General features: G+C 48.4%; 1 protein-coding gene across 1 annotated transcript in view; it reads left to right on the forward strand.

The window, feature by feature from the left end:
• Positions 1–91: 91 nt before the first annotated feature.
• Positions 92–22812, forward strand: part of ATAD3A (ATPase family AAA domain containing 3A) — an 83018-nt gene continuing 60297 nt past the window's right edge. The window contains exons 1-5 of the mRNA XM_044278278.1: positions 92–392; positions 2406–2482; positions 5769–5870; positions 6404–6463; positions 9773–9842. Coding sequence (XP_044134213.1) covers positions 191–392; positions 2406–2482; positions 5769–5870; positions 6404–6463; positions 9773–9842 — 511 coding nt within the window. The 5' untranslated portion in view covers positions 92–190. The remainder of the gene's footprint in view (positions 393–2405; positions 2483–5768; positions 5871–6403; positions 6464–9772; positions 9843–22812) is intronic.

Here is a 22812-nt window from a genome sequence, read left to right on the forward strand (position 1 = left end):
AGCCGAAAGCCGGTCGCAGGCTCAGCCAATAGCCTTCTGGCGCGGCTCGTGACGTCATCAGCCGGGCAGGTTGTGTGGAAAGTGACCTTGCGCCGAGGTTGATGCGCATGCGCGGTGATTCGCTGGCTGCCCCACGTGTGTATCAGTGAGAGGAGATCGGTGCTCTGACTGTCCGCTCCCCCGGTAGATTATGTCTTGGTTATTCGGCTATAACAAGGGGCAGCCGGCGCCGCCGGCGCCGCCAGATGTGCCAGGCTTGCCGGTGCCCCCTCCGCCTCCTGGAGGGAGTGGAGATGGGGGAGACAAGAACAAGCCCAAGGACAAATGGAGCAACTTCGACCCCACCGGCCTTGAGAGGGCAGCCAAAGCCGCCAGGGACCTTGACCAGTCCAGTAAGTGCATGGGTAGTGGGTGCAGAGGTGACAGGCCATGCTGGGGCTTGTAGTTCTTACACTGTGTGGCAGGTCTGTCAGAAATGGGGGGGGGGGGTACTTGTCATCGGTCTGTACAATGTCATTGGTGTGCGACGCTGATCACCGCTTATCACTTGGGTAGACCACTCGTATATATGGGGCAGGTCTAGAAGAATAGTGACCTCCATGATAAAAGAGAGCGCTGCGCTGTCACCTGTGCCCGATGGACCACCCTGGGTGCTTAGAAGGATGGAGCCATGGCTGCTGGTCCCAGCGTGCCACGGTGCCGGACTGTCAGATATTCTGCACTATGGGCGCATACATCATGGTGTCACTCGTGTACGGTAGACCCCACATTAGGTCCTCTCCTGCGCCTGTCCTGATCGCCCGCAGTTATCGCTTCTGACCCTAATATTTGCTTTGTGGACCATGTAGCGTGTGATGTACGTCGTGTCCTATGTAATGTCTGTGCATCCCCCGCCCGGCTCTGATGTGCCAATGTCACTGTTGACCCATGGTTGCATCATTCTCCTTGGTCTGTGGACTGTAGGTCACACGGCGATGCTGTTGCCTTCTGGTGGCTGCAGGATTCTATCCCCACTAGCTATATAGAAGCTTTTCTGTATTATACGTAGTTTTGCTTTCTTGCCCTCTGTTTGCTGTCATTGAATGGAACAGTTCTTATTCCGGGTATCCTTGTATTGTAAGCTCGACCATACACATTACATAGCTATTGCCTGCACACTGCCTCCGCTCTCCTGGCTGAGGATGCATGTGTCCTAGGCGTTCGGCGACACAATGACATGTAATGTAAGGTTTGTCAATGGTGTCGCAAAAAAATCCAGACATTTGTTTCACACGTGGCTTTTACTCTATTGACTTTAATGTAAGTCACGTGGCTCGCCTGTGTTCTCACGGCTCTAAATAGTCGTGCGACAGCAAGTTATACATACACAGCGTGACACCGGACCCTAAATGGTGAGAAAGCCGCTACCAGGTGTCTCCGACCGTGGCTTTTCTATCTCAGAACAAGAGGATTGGGCAGTTTAAGACCAACATGTTCAATCCTTATCTATCCATACACACTAGGCCTCATGCACACAACCGTTTTTTGTGGTCCGCATCCAAGCCGCTGTATTTGCGGATTGGATGCGGACCCATTAACTTCAATAGGGCCGCAAAAGATGCGGACAGCACTCCGTTGCTCCGTTCCATGGTCCGCAAAAAAAACAACCTGTCCTATTCTTGTCCATTTTGCGGACAAGAATAGGATTAGGCAGTTATATCAATGGCTGTCCGTGCCGTTCCGCAAATGGCGGAACGCACACGGACGCCATTCGTGTTTTGCAGATCCGAAAATTGCGGACTGCAAAACGCACAACGGTCGTGTGCATGAGGCCTTAGATAGGAGGCCAGTGTCTCACAAATCGGCAGGTTTGACCAGCTATCACACTGAAGACGGGGGAGTTGAGCTGCCATGTAGGTGAGCAGGGCTCTGAGCGGTCCTTACTAACCATCTGCAGAGATCTTGAAGACATTGATGAATTAAAGGGTCAATCAAAGACGAATCGCTAGAAGGAGGTGAAAAATCATCACTTCTCGTGCAGTTGCCTCGCTTTTGAAGGAACCAAGTAGAGAAAAGTGGTGAGGAACTTTCTTGGTGCCTCTGCCAAGCAACTGGGAAGGCGCCCCAGTGCTCGGACCCCTGCAGGTTGGTAATTGGTAGCACACTGTAGCTCGAAAGGGAGCCGCTACCATCCATCTAGGATTCTGCACATCAGATGACTGAGATAAAGTAGTGATCATGAGGTTACATGGTGCCTTCCCAGTCTGCAATGGCTGATAACTGAGAGCAGTAGAGGAACTGAAATGAGTCGGAGTACCTGGGTAAGATAGGTGCTCCTGCAAGAGAGACCCACCTTGTAGCCATCTTTAGAGGAGTCAGGCGCAGAAGAGCTGTATTTATCTCTATTTTCCATCTTTATTTCTTAGAACATGCCAAAGAAGCCCTCGGCCTGGCAAAGCTGCAAGAAGAGACCCTGCAAATGGAGCAGCAATCTAAAATTAAGGTACATCCGGAACGCTGACTGAAAACGCTTCCATTACTTTAGGAGAGCGCTATCGCTGTGAAATATGGAAAGAGGAGCCGCGCTAAAATGAAAAGATCGTAATTACTCACTGGGGAGATGTTCAGACTGGAATGCGTAAAGCTGCGGCCGGGATACCCTGCAGCGGAGTACAGGATGACGAGAAATGTTTGTTCCACGAAGGGCTCATGAACAGAAACATATTTTCTTTCCGTATTCGTTAATTTTTTTTTATTTATTTTTTTGCCGACCATATGTGGAACCATTCATTTCAATGGGTCTGCAAAAAAAAAACGGAAGTTACTCCGTATGCATTCCGTTTCCGTATGTCCGTTCCGCAAAAAAATAGAGCATGTTCATTATTGTCCACGTTACGGACAAGGATAAGACTGTTCTATCAGGGGCCGAGTCTTCCGTACCGCAAAATACGGAATTCACACGGACGTCATCCATATTTTTTGCGGATCAGTTTTTTGCGGACTGCAAAAATACATACGGTCGTGTGCATGAGCCCTAACAGTGCCACTCTTGTCTTTTGTTTTTTTCTGGTACCGCAGTTTAGCGCTATTGAAGTGAATGGTGCTATGCTGTATTACCACACTCCGCCTATGGAGAGGTTTGGCGCTGTTTTTAGAAGAAATCCGACCATGTGTTAATGCGAATTCATCTCCATGAATAGTTGAGTAACGTTGTGACTACATGACCTTATTTCTCTTGTACTAATCCTGAGCTGCGGTTACGATTCTGCAGTTTTCAGCATGAAAAGCTCCCATCTAATGTGGGAGTAATTAAAGGGGGTCTGCAGTTATTTCACGTTATGCCCTATCAACGGGATAAGGAATAACTGTGGGGGTCTGAATGCTGGGACCACCACTCATCATTAGATCGGGACCTGAAATGAATGGAGTGGCAGGGCAAGCATACGTACTGCCATTCCATTCATCTCTGTGGGGCTGCTGGAGATGGCGCAGTACAACAGCTGGTCCCATAGAGATGAATGGAGGTGCAGTGGGCATGCTCATCCTGCTGCTCTGTTCATTTTGGGGGCTTGCCATGGGGTACTGGGCCCAAGCTCTTGTGATCCGTGGGGGTCGCAGCCCAATCTAATTGTTATACCCTATTCTGGATAGGGGATAACTTGAAAAATAAATAAAGTCTGTCTCCAGTGACGACCCCCCCCCCCCCCTTCCCCATCCAACTGCTTGCATAGACACATAGGTGGGGCTCACCTGATTAAGGCTACATGTACACGACCGTTGTTTTGGTCCGCATCCGAGCCGCAGATTTTGCGGCTTGAATGCGGACCCATTCACTTCAATGGAGCCGCAAAAGATGCGGACAGCACTCCGTGTGCTGTCCGCATCTGTTTCTCCATCCCGTGGTCAGCAAAAAAAATATAACCTGTCCTATTCCTGTTTGTTTTGCGGACAAGAATAGGCAGTTATATTAATGGCTGTCCGTGCCGTTCCGCAAATTGCAGAATGCATCCGGACGCCATCCGTGTTTTGCGGACCGCAAAACGCGCAACCGCGCGTGCATGTAGCCTAACACTGTTTTTCTTTTGTTGGTCTGAGGCTCCTTTCCCGAATGATACCTTTTTCTTAATACATAAATTAGGTATTTGGGACAATGAGGGCATCGCCATTTCTTGTTGCACCCAAGCTCCACTCGGTTGTGTGGCTAGCCACCTCCTCGTTGCTGTGCCACTGCCTGTCCCTGCTGTCAGAGCATCGGGGAGAGAGGCTCGCCACCGAAAGGAGAGCAATGGTGACACGGTCATTGCACCAAGGGCCTTATTTTCCCTATATTAAGATAAAGTATCAAAACTCGGGAACGGGACCTCGGAGCAACAAAAGAAAAACAGCTGCAGCTCAGCTGATTAAACCGCTATCTGTCTGTGCAAATAGCTAAGGGAGGTCGCTGGTGACACTGCCGTTATGTTTCCTGTTGCAGGATTGTCTGGCCACAAGATCGCTGCCTTTTTGCAGTAAAAACCAACTCTGCAGGCTGTATTTTAAAGAGGACCTGTTGCCTATCTGCAGCAGGTTCTAGCGCACGAGGAGCTGAGCAGACTGATGTATAGCTTTATGGGAAAAGATTCAGTAAAACTTGTCATTTATACATTTATGTCTTGGCTTTTTCTAACTTAAAGGGGTTGTCCGGGCTTTTACTATTGATGACCGATCCTCAGGGTAGGTCATCGATATCAGATTGACAACCGGCACCCCCCCCCCCCCCCCCTGCTGATCAGCTGTATGAGGAGACGCAGTGCGCACTTGCCGTTCCCTTCTCTCTTCCTTTCTGCTGCCGTCTATGGGGAATTCACACGACCATATCTGTTCTGCGGCCATGTACATCCCACACTTTTCGCAGACCCCATTGTAAAAATGGCTATTCTTGTCTGCAAAACGGACATTGCTTTTTTTATGGTGATGGGTCCTCTTTAAAGGGGTTTTCCAGGATTTTAATATTGATGACATATCCTCAGAATAGATAATGAATATCAGATCGGCGGGGGTCCGACACCCGGCACCACCACCGGTCAGCTGTTTGAAGAGAAAGCCGCGCGCTGTGCCAGGGCTACCTTCTCTTCACCGTTTACCTGCTCGCTGTCAACATCGCAGCGGTGAGCAGGTGTAATTACAAGCCATCCCAGTCACTTCTATGGGACGGCTCCTTCCTATTCAAGTGTGTACTACAGAGCCATCCCATAGAAGTGACTGGGGCGGCTTCTTGTAATTACACTGCTCACCGCTGCGCTGTAGACGGCGAGCTGGTAAACAATGAAGGCCAGGCTGCGCTCGCACAGAGCACATCTTTCTCTTCAACCAGCTGATCGGCGGGGGTGCCCGGTGTCAGACCCCCGCCAATCTGATATTCATGATCTATCTTGATGATACATCATAAATATTAAAATCCCAGAAAACCCCTTTAAGTACTGCAAATAAAAAATAAATAAATAGATGGCGATCTCGTCCCGTTATGTTATTTTATTCCAGATGCTTGATAAAGGCTGTTTAGCCGAAACGTTGCATCTGGAATACACAACGGGATGTGCTGTCTCCGTCCATTTTTTTCATATGGATTATATTTTTATGCTGGGGACTGAACCAGCACCCCGGAGACGGGCACCCACCACTTTACTGCTTGGAGCGCTGTTCGTATTGGAAAGTAATGCAGTGAGATGCATGTGCAGGATTAGCCAGCGATAGAGCTCGAGATCTCGGCGCGCCTCCTCATTGCAGTTTCCTATACGTCTTTATTTTAGGAATACGAAGCCGCCGTAGAACAGCTGAAGAATGAGCAGATTCGAGTGCAAGCCGATGAGCGCAGGAAAACCTTAAACGAAGAGACAAAGCAACACCAAGCGGTGAGTTGAGATCTCCTGATGGGATCCTTCTTCCTTGGGGGAGGGCAGTATTTGTCAGTGTATGGAATGGAAGGGGGCGTGAAAGTGCAAGAATGTGCTGTGTGTGGTTGTCGCTTCCCTTCCCCCACTGCTCTTGGCATGTCGTGAGCAGAGAAGAATACACTGCGCACACTCCCTATGACGTTCTCCTAGTGCTAGCTGACCTTACCACAGCTCTGGATGTCATTGTTTTATGTATTGAAGACCCTTCCCCGACACCCGCCTCCTCTCCGGATACTGTGATGCATGGAGAGTGGAAGGGAAGACTCTTTAGACTCGGTGCTCCAAGATTATGGCTGATGTAATGCACACTACTAAAATAGAAGTGATCCTAGGGAATAGTGTCACTGTTGCCTTTGGGTTTAGTTTGTTCCAGGTGTCGGGGTCCTCCTTTTGAGAAAGGAACATCCAGACATAAAGGCTCCTTTAAGTAGTAGTTGTAAGATGTTGGTTCACCATTTTTCTTAATTTGCGGCCCTCTCTCTTTCTTACAGAGAGCCCAGTATCAAGACAAATTAGCAAGACAGCGGTACGAAGAGCAGTTACGACAACAGGTAAGTACTGTTCCCAGTCCATAGGTGGCCTCTCATTGTTGTCAACCTCGCCAGTAGTCCTAGTGAGTAACCGATGAGGAGCTGGGATATGTAGTCAGGGAGGCTCTTACACAGGATAGTAATGGGAGTGAAGATCATAGTTTGCCGGCAGCGCACTGCCCTGTGTAACAAGGAATCCTTACGGGGAGGAAGGATCACAGCAGCGTGTAAATGCAGCTATTCCCTTGGCACAGTAATTGGGAACGGACGGTTCATTCCTGATAATTGCCTGTGCATCAAGTCATGTGAAAGTGTCTGTCAGCAGATCATCAACCCTATTAAACCAGCCATACTTCCTGACCAGGTTGATCCTGCTGAACCAATAATACCTAGCAGGTAGCGTGTCTGGTTTAATAGGGTTGATGCTGCTGGCATTAGCTATTTAAGACTTCATCTGCTCATCTGGGTATTATCAAGGCCATAAGACTATGTGCTGTAGAGAAGGGAAGGGTTTTTATTTAAGGCTACTTTCACACACTCGTTTGGTGCGGATCCGTCATGGATCTGCACAGACGGATCCATTCAGATAATGCAAACGTCTGCATCCGTTCAGAACGGATCAGTTTGTATTATCTTTAACATTGCCAAAACGGATCCGTCTTCAACACTATTGGAAGTCAATGGAGGACGGATCCGTTTTCTATTGTGCCAGACTGTGTCATAGAAAACGGATCCGTCCTCCATTGACTTGCATTGTGTGTCAGGACGGATCCGTTTGGCTCAGTTTTGTCAGACGGACACCAAAATCTGCCTCCTAAGCGGAATGGAGACGGAATGTAGGCAAACTGATGCATTCTTAGTGGATCCTTTTCCATTCAGAATGCATTAGGGCAAAACTGATCCGTCTTGGACGGCTTGTGAGAGCCCTGAACGGATCTCACAGACGGAAACCAAAACGCCAGTGTGAAAGTAGCCTTAGAGGTTTTCTGGGTGTTTTTATATTGATGCCCTCTCCTCATCAATATCTGATCGGTGGAGTCGCCACCACCTGCTGAGCGCCACGGCCTCCTGCAAGCTTACCAGTCACCGTGCCGTCCTTTGAATAGCGGCTGGGCTTGGTTTTGCAGCTCCGCTCTATTCACTTGAATGAGACTGAGCTGCGCCCAGACTGTGTAACTGATAAAAGTGACGTCACTGACCTAGGAAGATGCTGCCGTGCTGACCGGAGAGTCACGGGGTGCTGGGAGGCTGACCCCCCACAGGTCAGATATTGATAACCTATTCAAGGTAGATGATCTATTCTCAGAACACCCGGACAATATAATAATGGCGGCACAGAGCTCTCATATCCTGGCGCTCTGACAACCAATCTCTTCCCTGAGTTCTTAGTAGAATCAAGGTTTGGATAAAAGCAGCAACAAGGACCTGTCCCCATGAAATGCGGTGCAATCTGCAGGTTATAGAGCAGGAGGAGCTGAGCAGATTGGTATACAGCATGTATGTCAAACTCATGGCCCTCCAGATGTTGCAAAACCAGAACTCCCAGCATTCCCTGATAGCTGCAGTATGCCCAGGCATGATGGGAGTTGTAGTTTTGCAACAGCTGGAGGGCCACGAGTTTGACATCCCTGGTATACAGTGTTATGGGAAAAGTTACAGCAAAATATCTCTGCTCCTTCTAAACTCAGTAGTTATGTGGGCGGTCCTCTCTGTGATTGACAGCTATGTCCTAACATTAATGAGACCGCCCACTTGGCTGCTAACCTGAGAGAGAGCAGTGATTGTAATAAATAAATAACAGGTTTTACTGAATCTATAGCCAATTACCTGTATATCAATCTGCTCTGCTCCTCCTGCTCTATAAGATGCTGCCTGCAGATTGCACTGCATTTCTGGTGACGGGTCCCCTTTAAGCATTGGTAGTTAGCTGTTCTTGATTTAGGTATAACAAGAGTGCTGCTCTCCTGACCCCCTTCACATCTCCTAAAGATTCAAAAGCAAGCTCAAACCCAAGAATGAATTTAGACTCCAGCATGAGACCAGTCCTGCTGTACTACCTAGTTCTTCTCCAGAGTCTGACCCTCACAGTAGACTTCCATCCCAGATGGCTCTCCCTGAAAGCAATGAAGAACGGAGTTGGTCAGGCAGAGGCCCCATGAAAATACCTTTATGCTAGTTGCTAAATAATATGATCCAACGGTAGTTTCCTCTTGTGGCCACTAGGGTGCACTGCTGTCTGCATAAGAGCCGTGGAACACCACAGTGACTGCACCAAATACAGGAACCCTCTGCTGCAGGTCATATGTTTCAGGTTTCTGATGACGGCAATGCTTAATTTTGCATCCAATGTTTTATTTTTTTCCAGTGCATCAAATCTAATTAAAAATGAAATGGCTTTGCAAATCTTAGTTTACCCAAGTGTTGAAAATAACCTGTTCTAAATGTGCTGACAATTTTTCAAATATACATTAGGCCTCATGCACACAACCGTTGTTTTGGTCCGCATCCGAGCAGCAGTTTTTGCGGCTTGGATGCAGACCCATTCACTTCACTTCATGTGCTGTCCGCATCCATTCCGTGGTCCGCAAAAAAAAATATAACCTGTCCTATTCTTGTCCGCAAAACGGACAAGAATAGGCAGTTATATCAATGGCTGTCCGTGCCGTTCCGCAAATTGTGGAACACTCCAGACGCCATCCGTGAATTGCGGATCCGCAATTTGCGGACCGCAAAACGCACAACGGTCGTGTGCATGTAGCCTTAATCATTTTTATTTTTTCCTAGCAAAATAGGCGCCTGAAGTTCAGGTGCCTACAGTGCTTTAAAATCCGTATTCTCGTGCGCTCCGCCCTGCTGATCACCTGTGCAGGAGCTCACGTAAGACCTCGCTCTCCTGCTTGTGCCCGCTCTGACTTGGCACATCTGTACCAGGCTTTAGCGGAGCAGCGCTGGTATAAGTAAGAGAGAGAGGTGCTGTGGAGCTCCTGCCTGTACGGCCCACACACAGCAGTGTACGGGAGTACCCGTTCTTTAGCGCAAAAAAAAAATAATAATATTAGAAAAAATTGTCACAACATTTAGAACAAGTTTTAATAAAGTCAATTTGTACATTAAGGTACACTTTAAAAATGTAAAAAAAAAAATCTCGTCCGTTATTGGTACTCAGCTCCTCTGCAGATCTATGTGCCTACACGGTCACAGACTACATATCAACTTTGTAGTCTACTCAATACAGTCATGGCCTCCCTTCTCTGTCCCCTTTGGTCACTTTCAGACAGGGGGAGGTTTGTCACTCCTCCATTGTTAATATTCCCGTGTTCTGTTTTTAAGCAATTGATGAATGAAGAGAATCTGCGAAAACAAGAGGAGTCCGTCCACAAACAGGAGGCCATGCGCAAAGGTACAGAGGCTTCATTATCACCATTTACTCCCATTTTGTCTCTGCTTTTTTTCCCCCCCTTTATTCACTAGTTCTTGCATGGGGCTGAGCTACAATACAAGTAATGCCCAAAGACAATAATGGCGCTGTTTCTGGCGGGGAGAAAATGGATACCTGAAGTATTACCATGAGCCCATGAGCCAGAGATTAGGGAAAGTAGCGTCTGCCAAGCTGCTTGCTCCAGTGAGGTTAAGGATCTGTTGACACTTTTTGGATAGTGTACTTTATTTGTGGGCTGCTCCTGTATGGAATAGCACAGCAGGCTTCATTGTTTCAAGCAGTTGAAGAAAGGGTATACCGATATATATCAGCCCAAGGGAGTAGGACCCCGTTGGCTTCTGTAGAGTGAATAGGGGCCTATAGGTACGTTTGACATTTTCGCTGTGTGAACTCAGCCTCACTGATTGGTGTGACAGGGGTTAGTTAGTCTTCAGTTTTTAGTCTCCCTTTACAACGCTTCCTTCCCGACAATCGGCTGTTACATTGGGACGTATAAACCTGCCTTTAGTAAAGGGGGGAAAAAAAGGATCTGTTCAATGGAAAATAAAGAGCGTGGTGTGAATAAGGCCTATAACATATAACCACTTGTGCCAGAGGAGCTTTGGGCTTTTTACTTTGTTTTTCTGAATGACGCGAAGCCTGGTGACTCTAGGGTTGTACCGGTATCAATCCGATACTGGGATTTGACATTTACCGATACTATCAGAGAACATGGCACACACTGCTCTCAGCACGCACCATGTTCTCCTTAGCAGCACAGGGGAGAAGACGTCACTCTCTCCCTCTGTGCCACTGCTGCCAATAAGAAGAGAGAGGGGCGGAGGAGGGAAGGGGCTGTGGCCACTGCGCAACCAATGATAACTAACCCATTAATACAAATATAGGCGGTGGAATCACATACCCGGCACCCGACCTCTATGGCAGGGCGCTGCAATCCGCACCTGAGGGGTTAACTGCCGCGGTTCGCAGTGCCCTAGCTGGTCGGGTGGCAGCTATGTGATTCTTCCGCCGGTACCCGCCTCCTGTATTTGTATTAAAAGGTTTCTCCTCTTCATTGGTGGCGCAGTGCGCCCCCCCCCCCCCCCCCCCCCCCCACAGTACTAAAAACATTGGTGGCGCTGTGCGTTCCCCCAACCCCACCAGTATTAAAGTCATTGGTGGCAGTTTCCACAGGGTCCCCGTCCCCCCTCATTGGTGGCAGTGGCAGCTTCTGATCGGAGGCCCAGCAGTGTAATCCCGGGGCTCCGATCAATTACCATGGCCTCCAGGATGCTACTGAAGCCCTGGCTGCCATTGTAATCTCCCTTCTGCTGTGTGTACTATGCACAGGGCAGCAGGGAGAGTGTGAGGTCCTATTTACCCTAATAGAGCTCTATTAGGGTGTATAGGACAAGGGGTAAAAAGATCCCAGGTTCTAGCCCCTAAGGGGTTAATAACTATTCCCCCCCCCCCCCTTAAAGACCCGCGCCGTACATGTACTGTGCAAGGTCCGTGGGGCTCTGGGAAAGGAGGGGGGGGGGGGGGGGTTACTGCTGAAAAGAAGAAAGAAGAACATCTGGAATAGCTGCACAGGTTTTTTTTTTTTTTTTCAAAAATCTCTTTATTGGACTGAGAAATCAGTTGTACAGCATTGGGTATCGAAACAATACAATACAGGAAATTTGCATCAAAGCACAGATGTGCAAGCAGTTCGAAAAATAAGATTTCTCAATACACATTTTATCAAAATATTCCCCAACTCCCCCCCCAACCCCCAGCCCCCCCCCCCCCTCCCCACCCCTGAACACCAATCTAAGCTTTTTTTTTGGACTTGAAGTGGTTCACCCGCAGTACCCCAACCTCCACCCTGGATGATTCCCTCGCCTACCAGCCGAATTAATGGGCCAATCTCCCCAGCCTATCTGCCAGCTGAGCCTTTAGATACCACCCTGTGAGTTTAAATGGGGCCATAAGTTCCTGAATTTCAATAACCGAAAGTTGTTTCTCTATGAACCTCCTCCATTTTTTAATAAACTTCTCGACCAAGCGTTCTTTATCTTGTTCCACCTCCAGCCTTTCTAAATAAAGAACATTCTTCATCACCCCTATGACCTCCTCCCACACTGGAACTTCCTTTTCTAGCCAGTGTCGTAGGAGAGACTTTTTAACCGACATCAACAGAAGATGTACACCTGGCTTCGCAACCAGCGACCCCATTTCCTCTTCCTGGTTTTTAGGTATGTAATGGAATACGCACTGTTGTGGTGTGGTACCCACCGTATCTCCCCAAATGTCATCAATAGCTTCTATGGCCTGTTTCCACAACGGTTGCACTTTCGGGCACTCCCAAATGGCATGTAATAAACCCGCCTTCTGGAGGCTACACTTCGGACACTCACGAAGATAATGGGCAGGGGCGTCACGATAGGACAAATTGAAAGCATACGTCGCTCGATGCATGAGTCTTAATTGTGTCTCTCTCCACTGCTCATTATATGTCGCCCGTCTAACCAATTCCATGCCTTCCCTCATCTTTTTTGTTATGTTCGGGTCAGACAGTTCTCTCTCCCAGGGCTTGTAGGCCCCTTTTACCAGGCCAATCGTCTGGATACTATGAAGCCTGCGTTGTAATTCAGAGAGGGGCATGTGAGAGCCATCATTGCCTAGCAGGGCCACAAACCATGCTAACCTATCGGCATCCCCAACAGAAGATGCCTGGGCATTACAATAGCTTTTAATTTGCTGATAGGGAAGATAGTGGGCATCCTGGAAATCAAATTGTACCCTGACCTGATCCCAATCTAACCAGCGGAGATCAGCAGCATGAAGCAGGTCTTTAAGTCTCAGTATATTTTTCTCCCTCCATGCCTGAAACATACTATTCTCCCTACCTTGGGGGAACGCCGGTAGCGACCATAATGGCAATCTGGGTGACAGGTAACAAGGCAGGCCATAGATTTTCCTGATCGCCTTCCACGCCATTATGGTATCCTTCAAAAGAATGCACTGCCTTACTGACACCGGTATGTCTTTTATCCTGGTATGTAATAAGGCCTCCAAGTTTTCTCCATCAGCTAACTCCCTTTCGAATGCAATCGCCGAATAATACCCCGTGCCCCACACCCAGTCCCGCACATGCCTGAAGAGCGCCGCCAAATTATAGTGGCGAATATTCGGCAGTTGTAACCCCCCTTCATATTTCAGCATCGTTAGTTTAGCATAAGCGATGCGGGGTCTCTTAGTTTTCCAGAGGAAACGGTTAAACGCCCTTTGCATCCTAACTACATCCACGTGCTTTACCAACAATGGAATCGTCTGGAGCGGGTAGAGAAGCTTTGGGAAGCTCACCATTTTGATTAAGTGCGCCCTCCCACACACTGACAAGGGCAAGTCCTGCCATTTCTCCAATTCATTCTCTATTTTAAGGAAGAGAGGGGGGTAATTCAGAGTATATAATGACGCTGGAGTGCGGCCTATCTTAATGCCCAAATAGGTCAGGTAATCCCTCCGGACCTCCACTCTATTCTGTAGATGTTTAGCTGCCGGAGACCGATGATCCAGAAACAGTAACTGGCTTTTTTCCCCATTGACCCTATACCCTGTGGCCCTGCCGTAGATATTCAAAGCCTCAAGAGTCCTCTCCAAGTGGAGCTCTGGGGACTCGAAATATAGTAGCATGTCATCTGCGAAGCAACTAACTTTCAGCACTCTGCCCCCTATCCTAACCCCTTCAAACGTTTCCGACTTAACTAGCCATCTCGCCAAGGGCTCCATTGCCAAGTTGAAAAGCAACGGAGACAAGGGACAACCCTGTCTCGTGCCCTTCTCCAGCGTAATTGGTTTGGATAGAAAGCCCGGTACATTCACCCGTGCCTGGGGGTTGGTATAGAGTGCGGTCAAGAAATTCCGGAAGCGTCCCGTAATGTTAACCCTGTCCAGTACCATACCCAACCATTGCCAATTGACATTATCGAATGCCTTCTCGGCATCCACTGCCAACAACGCCGGAGAAGGCTTACCTGTGGGGTCTCTATATCTGCTAAGAACGGCTAGAACCTTGCGCACATTAGTCACTGCTGACCTACCCTTCATGAACCCTACCTGATGTGAACCAATGAGATTCGGCATGCAAATGGCTAACCTATTGGCTAAAAGCTTTGCCAGAATTTTAATATCTTGATTGATCAGGGAGATCGGCCTATACGCGCTGGGTTGAGTCAAATCTCTGCCCATTTTCGGGATAATTTTAATATATGCCATCTTGCCCGAATCCGGTAAACTACCCCCGGCCATTATGTTGTTGAACAGACTAGTCAGCGTCGGGGAAAGTTCTGGGATCATGGCCTTGTAAAACTCCGCCGGGAATCCGTCGGGTCCCGGGGCTTTATAATTTGATAGCGACTTAATTGTTGTCCCTAACTCTTCATCACTAACGTCTTGACATAACGTTTCCACCGCCTCAGTAGAAAGGCGCGGTAGATCCACCCTGTCTAAAAGGTCCCTTGCCTCCTGGGGGCGGGGGGGATCCCCTGAATATAATGTTTGGAAATATTCTCTTAATATCTCCACTATGTCCTTCGGCTGAGAGCACAGTTTTCCCGACCTATCCTTCAGGGGATGCAAGGCCGCTTGTTTCACAAATGGGCGCGTTAGATTAGCTAAAAGCCGGCCCGCCTTGTTGCCTACACGAAAAAGCTTAGCCTTTTGGTAGTCTCCAAACCACTTTTCCCTTCCTTCCTGACAGTAGTCAAAACTATGTTTGGCCGTGACCCATAAAACCTTATTAGGAACTGAGGGGTCTTGCAAGAATTGAGTGTACATCTCCCGCACCTTTTGGGTAGCTTCCTCAAACTTTTTACTCGCTTCCCTCTTCTTCCCTATTGAATATGATATTATCCGACCCCGCAGGACCGCCTTGGCCGCGTCCCAAAATAAATTCCGGTTCGATGCCTGCTCCACATTATCCTGGGAGTATTCCCACCACCACCCTTTTAGCTTATCCAGAAATTCCTTATCTTTGAGTAAGTGCTGCGGCATTCTCCACGTAACATCCGGCCCCCTGGGGACTGAGTCCATCATTTCCATAACCACTGGGGCATGGTCCGAGATTAACAAGTCCAATATTTCCACTAGCTTGACCTTTGACAACATCCTCTGAGATGTCAGGAGGTAGTCAATCCGGGACCATGACCCCCGGGCATGAGAAAAATGAGTATATTCGCGATCCACTGGATGGTGGTATCTCCAGGAATCACAAAGACCTGTATTGCTTAACAAAGGGAGCAGCGTCTGGGTCTGTCTTTGCGGGGTAACATTATCCAAAGCCCCTCTCTTCCTATCTTCCTGTTCGTTATGTACCCTATTAAAATCACCCGCCACCAGTAGCATCTGTGAGTCTTCCCCCAAAATGTCTTTCTCCAACGACCTGTAAAAGTCAGTCTGAGAGGTATTTGGGGCATAGACATTTTGTAGAACTATCTGACCAACCGGAGAATCCAAGCTTATTCGCATCCACCTCCCCTGAGTGTCAGTGGACATGGAGCGAATCTCATACTGCAAGCGTTTGTGAAACAAGACCATAACACCCGCCTTTTTGCCCACTGAGGGTGAACCTATTACTTGCCCCACCCATAGTCTGCGCATCCGGAAAAAATCAGCCTCTTCCAAGTGGGTCTCCTGCAGGAGCGCCACATCTATTTTTAGTTTTTTAAGATGTCGCAACACCGCCATACGTTTAGTAGGGGATCGTAGGCCCTTGACATTCCACGTGATCACACGCATAGTAATTTCACTATGTGTTCGCCCTCTGCAGGAGAAGCCACCAAGAACCGGCCAACACAGAATATCACAGATTGGTACCAAGGTATCTGCATCCTAACCACATACAATGTAGTGTTCCCTCCCCTCCCTCCCCCCCACCCATAACCCCCCAACCCGCCCCACAACTTAGACAAAACAAATGTCGACTTCACTTTTTTCGCGCATCTAACAGTGTAGTAGTTGTCACTACCTTCTTCAAGCATCATTAGCTATCCCTGAACATAAACCGTTCCCCGGCCCATAATACTCGGCATAATCAATGCGTTTTAACATGTTAACATAAATGAACACAAAGTCCAATGCTATCTCACGTGACTCTCCAGGACGGCCCAATCATCTTCCAACGATACCCGGTGCTGTCCATATTCAACCTGGAGTCGCCCCCAGGTGTTCTGGCTCCGCAGATCTGGACCCCACTCTCCCCGACTTCTGGGTAGCTCCTCTCCCTCTGACCGAGGAAGTTGAACGCTGGGAGGATGCTTGCATCAAATCAGAAAATAGGGGATCCGAGTCCAGCGAACCCAATGCTTCTCCCGGCGAAAGGAACGTGTCAACTGTCCCGTCTGTACGAAAAATCCGCAGGGTTGCAGGGTAAAGTAAGGCGAACTTGACCTTGTTGCGAGCAAGAGCCGAGCACACTTGCGAAAATTCCCTCCTGCGCTTGGCCACTTCTGCTGAGTAATCGCTGAATAGGAGGATCTTGTTGCCCCTAATCGTCAGCGGCCTCTCATGCCGCCGAAATTTTGCTAGTATTGCTTCTTTGGCGGCATAGTTCAAATATTTAGCTATGGCTGCTCTAGGCCTCATATTGTTGGAGCGTGAGCTTGCTGGCAACGACGGCCCCAAACGGTGCGCCCTCTCCACTGTACAAGTGCCTCGCAGCCCCAGTGCTTGTGGGATCTCTACCTCACAGATATCCACCAATTGGGTCGGCGAAATCGACTCCGGAAGGCCGATGATCCGCAGATTGCTTCTCCTGGATCGGTTCTCCAGGTCGTCTAACTTCTCCTTCAGATACTGGTTATCTCGCAGGAGATCACTGATGCTCCTCTGGGCACTCCCCAGATCTTCTTCCACCACAACCACTCTTTGTTCCACCTCAGCTATCTGGGAGGCATGTTGCGCCACATCCGACTGTAGTTGTTGCAGGGCCGAGGAGACCGTGGCTTCCAGGGAGGCTTTTATGTCTGGTGCCAGCAGCTTAGCCACTTCTATGGCCATGGATTTACAAGAGGCTGTTAATTCGTCAGCTGATGTTAAACAGCTCTCTCCCTCTTCCTCCTCTGACCCCGATGCCTCCGCGCTCCTCTGGGTTGATTGCGAGGACGAGCGGGTAAGTCTGTGCCGCTTCTTAACCGCCGGCGCCATTTTGCCCCTGACCTTCAGGTCGTCACCTGCCGAGAGTGGTGTCCGCGGTTCTTTCTGGGAGCCGCCTCTGACCACGAACTTCTCCATTGGTACTCCCTAACGTACACGGGAGGTCTGAGGGTACCTTTCGGTCCCGGGATGCGGCGGCTCTCTCGGTTATCGGGCCGATCGAACGGAGAGCCTCTCACCCGCGCCTCTCCATGCGCGCGCCGGAACCGGAAGTCTAGCTGCACAGGTTTTATATATTTTTTTCATTTGCAGCTGTCCCAAATCCCTAAACCACCCTCTGTCCCCCCGTCATTTTTTTTACGGATGCCATTTGGTCCATGCCCCCTTTTTTTTTGCAATTTTCAAGCTCTGCACCACTTTTTCAGTGTGCGAGCTGTGACCGTCAAGTGCTGTTCAGTACGTACCTGCCTGATCAGCGGATTACTTGTGCTGATTCTTTTGGCAAATTTTTTATTTATTTTATTTTTTAGGTTAAAGAAGAAAAAAGTAGTTAGGGCTTTATATAAATATAGACACACACACACACATATATATATATATATATATATATATATATATATATATATATATATATAATTTATTTTTTTTGTGGGGATTCGCTCTGGTAGGCAGATTGGTGGACGCAGTACAGAGGCAAAAACATATATAACTGAGCTAAGCAAGTTTTAAGCAAAAAAAAAATTATATATATATCTATATATATATATATATATATATATATATATATATATATATATATATATATATATATATATATATATATATATATATATAAAATTTCCTCATTTCCCTGGTTCTTTTCTGGCCCTTTGTTTACATGCAATAAAAACAATCTCTGCCCCTCCCCTGCACTGCTAAGGGAGTGAATACAAGAGCTGCCCTGAGTGACATGTCTGCCTGCTGGGAGACTCTGCAGCATGTTGTATGTGTAGGACTACAAGTCCCAGCTGTATAATGACACTGCTAATACACACAGGATCTTCCCCCTACCTTCTTGTGCAATGCTCTCTCTAGTATATCCTCCAGTGTCCAGCATTGTCTCCTCACTGCTGTGCAGCTGAAGAGGTTAAGAATCCTAGCAGAGAGTAGACGGCAGTGAAGGGGGGCGTGACCAGCACAGTGACGTCTCGTTTACAGGCTTGTAAACAACCTTTATCAGATCAGGGAGAGAAGCTGACATCACAGGTCATGTGACCCTCTGTGAAATCTGAGAAACCAGCAACTGGAGATAAAGTGAGTGAATTGGAAAGCTGTTATATTTGCTTAGTTAGGAACATAGAAAGAACAAAAAAATAACTCTGATAACTAGGGGTGCACCGAAATGAAAATTCTGGTCCGAAACCGAAAATTCAGGATGCCCCTTAACCGAAACTGCCTTTTTGCCCAAATACTTTTAAAATACATTTTTTTTTAAAATGATTTTATTAATAATTCTTTTTCATGAATTTAATAAATCATATTACCCACCCACCCCATAACAGTGCCATCCACAGACCCCCCCCCCCCCCCATTGCCGCTCCAGTACAGACTAGTTATAAAATGTGTACAATTAATAGAAAATAGCAGGGAGGGACTGGGAGGAGGAGCTGGGGGCCGGTGCGTTCACTGTGCTCCGGCCCCCAGCTCCAGTAGTTATAAAATGTGTACAATTAATAAGGATTCTATTCATGAGGCCCCCTCTGCAGTAGAACATTTAATATAGCCACATCCTACTCACAGGGCTGTTATCTTAATGCTGGCCGGCCGGGCAGACGAGCGGCAGCATCACGACTGACGTCACATGCCTGCGCCGCCTCCTTCATTCAGAAAGTAGGCCGGGCACATGACGTCAGTCGTGACGCTGCCGCTCGTCTGCCCGGCCGGCCAGCATTAAGATAACAGCCCTGTGAGTAGGAAAGCTATATTGAATGTTCTACTGCAGAGGGGGCCTCATGAATAGAATCCTTATTAATTGTACACATTTTATAACTACTGGAGCTGGGGGCCGGAGCACAGTGAACGCACCGGCCCCCAGCTCCTCCTCCCAGTCCCTCCCTGCTATTTTCCGCCGATATGTACAAATATCGGCCAAAATGGATTGGGCTCATTTTCGGCCGATATTTTCGGCCGCCGGAATTTCGGTGCACCCCTACTGATAACCCCTTTAACTTAAAGAGGACCTTTCACTAGAATAAAACATCTAAACTAACTATACAGACATGTAGAGCGGCGCCCAGGGATCTCCCTGCACTTACTGCTCTACATGGGCGCCGCTCCGTTCTCCCGGTATAGCCTCCGGTATCTTCATAGTTAGGCTCCACCCAGTTGAACCTGCCAGCGTCTCATTCTCCCATGCTGCAGCGCTGGCCAATCGCAGCGCTCAGCTCATAGCCTGAGAGGCTTTTTTTTCTCTCAGGCTATGAGCTGAGCTTTTTTACTTTTTTTATCCAAACAGTTTTTTTTTTTTTGTTTTTTATCGCCGCAGCGCTTGTGTAGTGATTGTGCAGTGATAAAAAAAAAATATATTTTTTTTTGTCACTGCACGTGTGGGCGACCGATCAGGCCTGATCGGGCAAACACTGCGTTTTGGGTGGAGGGGGAGCTAAGGTGACACTAATACTATTATAGATCTGACTGATCAGTTCTGATCACTTACAGATACTATAAAGTACCAATGCTGATTAGCGATTTGCTGTGATACACTAATCAGCGAATCAGTGACTGCGGTGCGGTGGGCCGGGCGCTAACCGATCGCTAACTACCTACCAAAGGGGCCTAAACTAACCTAAACCTAACAGTCAATACAGGTGGAAAAAAAAATGTGACAGTTTACACTGATCACTTTTTTCCCTTTCACTAGTGATTGACAGGGGTGATCAAGGGGTTAATTGGGGTGATGGGGGGGATCTGGGGCTAAATATGTAGTGCTTGGGGTACTCACTGTGATCTGTGCTCTCTGCTGGGACCAACCGACGAAAAGGACCAACAGAGAGCACAGAAACCATTTAACACATTATATTTATAAATATAAATACATTTATATTTTTTTGTACTTTTTATTTAATAACTATTAGCCTCCTTAAGGGCTAGAACCCTTGTCATATTCACCCTAATAGAGCTCTATTAGGGTGAATAGGAATTTACACTCTCCCTGCTGCCCTGTGCTTTGTGCACACAACAGCAGGGAGCTGACCATGGCAGCCAGCCTCTCATGTGCCCCCCAGCCTCTGATCCGCGCGATTAACGCGACGGATCGCAGCGTGCAGTCATAGGGGCCGGGATATGGCCGGCACATGAACGCTACGTTGGTATTCAGGCATTCATTGGTGCCTGGCGCAGTGGCCACAGTCCCTCCCCTTCTCCTCCTACTCTGTTCTTATTGGTGGACAGCGGCAGCCGCGCACAGTGGGGAGGGAGGGACTCCCTCCTTTTCCACTGTGCCGGCTCAGGAGAACATGGTGCGCGCCGAGAGCGCGATCATTCACTACCGCTCCATGGTCATATCGTGGTCCGGCGATATAGGCTATATGCACAAAATCCATATCGTGGCACAAATTTATATCGCATATCGCCCACCCCTACTTTGGACGATGCCCAGCATGTATACCGGAACATGGCCAGAAGGCCTTGGGCCACATTATAGTCAATGAGAGCATATAGCTAGTTGTATCCGGCTGTACCCAATACGGTATGCTCCAGCAGGCTGTTCTTCTGCCAGAATGTGTATCTAAGGTTATGTTGTGAACCCCTGCAGTCTGTTCCGGTGGAGTACCCGACTGCCGGAGTTCACTGGCTGCATCAGTCATGGCTGGATGCCCATTGACTGTAATGGTGATGCCCCTTACTGCCTCCAATTTGAATACTCACCCACCAAATGTTCCCCCAATGAACAGAGCGGAGCACGTCTGCTCCAGTCTGGGCTCAGTAAAAGCAGGCCTGATTACGTCACTGTATCTCGCCTACCTGTGCTCAGCTACCAATGGCGGGGAGCCGACGACTCCCTGCTGCACCACTGTTTCCAATTTTTTTTTTTTAGGAAGTGCTTGCAGTCCGCCTACTGAAACAGAAGAGTCATACTTGCCTGCCTTAAATCCAGCTGTGCGTGGGCCTGGTCACATGCGCCGCTCCTGCCAATGAGTAACTTCAGTGCTGCTTGTGACCACATCACCGCTGAAGCCAGTCACTACATGTGACCGTGACCATGTCCATGCACAGCCCGATGTAAAGTGCAGGGACTGGAAAATGGAGACAGCGGGGGCAGCGCTGTAGGAAAGTATGAATCCCGTGTGGACATACCCTCACAGTGTTTCCCTGCCCAGCAGCACTGCCACGTATTGCAGCCTGCCCCGTTCACTTGAATGGAGATGTGCTGCAGTTCCCTGCATGGCGGATGGCTGGGGCACCACTATGCAGGGAAACACTGTGACGAGTGCAGCATGAATCAGTGAATGAATAGAGTGCTGGTCAAGCATGCACACTGCAGCTCCATTCATCTTTATGGGACTGTCTGATATAGCCGGGCATGGTATTCGGAAATCTCTGACAGTCCCATAGAAAATGATTGGCGCGACGGTGTGCATGCTTGACCAGCGCCCTCCAATTAATCCAGGGTATGGGGGGCCCCCATTCTTGTGATCAGTGGAGTCCCCAGCACTCTGACCCACTCTGATCTCATAGTAATGCTCTGTCCTGTGGATAGGGAATAACTTCTTACCAGAATGCCCTATTAAAGGGGTCCTCCTCTCAGATCATCCTCTGTCCATAAGAAGACATGGATGTCACAGAGAGGGAGACCCCATTAGAGTGGAGAGCTCTGATACCCCACCCGTGTCTCTGATATGGGTATTAGGTCAGACCACCATATGGAGCCCATACAGTAAGTGATAGAGGACGTGGAGGCAGCAGAGGACGCTGGGAAAGAAGTACATGTGGTGCCTAGCACACAGCGGCCATGTTGAGCGCCGGTCCCGCAGGATGAAACAGTCACTCACCTCTCGACCCGGCTCCCAGCTCTGGTTCCAGGAGAAATACACTGGACTGGAAACTAGAAAAGGCGTTACTGGTTGCTATAGGAACTGCCAGAAGTGTATGAGCCAGGCTCCATAGCGACTCGTAAGGGTCAGGTGACGTGCTGGCTGCGTCCACGGTCTGCTGTTCAGTCAGATTTGGCGGGACGGCGGCGGCCATTTTGGTTTACCTCAGCGGCCTCTGACGTACCAGTAGTTATAGGACCCGCTGTTCATTGCGGTGCCGAGTTGGGAGGCCACGGAGCGGTGAGTGAGAGGCTTCTCTTCACTCCCGCTCCGTGGTCATGTGATTTAAGCGAATCTGCATCGAGGATTTTTTGGCTCGATTACATCAATTTAAATCGATGAATCATTTCAGCCCTATTCACAATAATCTAATTTTAAGGGGTTAAGGGGGTCGTTAAGGGGTTAAATTAAACGTAAAAAAATTAAGCATAAATCACCCCCTTTCCCAATTTTACATATAAAATCTATAAAAAATAAACATATTGCGTATCGCCACGCCCCAAAAAAATCTCAATGCGGTGAACACTGTAACAGAAAAAATAAAAACCGCGCGATTCACCATTTTTTATTTTTTTGGGACACTTTGTGCCCCCAAAAAAACAGGATTGGACTGTTCGATTATGGGCCGCACGTTCCATAAAATGCGGAATGCACACGGCTTTTTTGGTGTGTTTTTTTTTTTTTTTTTTTTTTTCGCATGGTATCAAGTATCACAATACTTTTTTATGGTATCGGAAGCGAAT

This window comes from Bufo gargarizans, chromosome 2 (genome assembly GCF_014858855.1).
Source record: "Bufo gargarizans isolate SCDJY-AF-19 chromosome 2, ASM1485885v1, whole genome shotgun sequence".
Taxonomy (NCBI): Eukaryota; Metazoa; Chordata; class Amphibia; order Anura; family Bufonidae; genus Bufo; species Bufo gargarizans.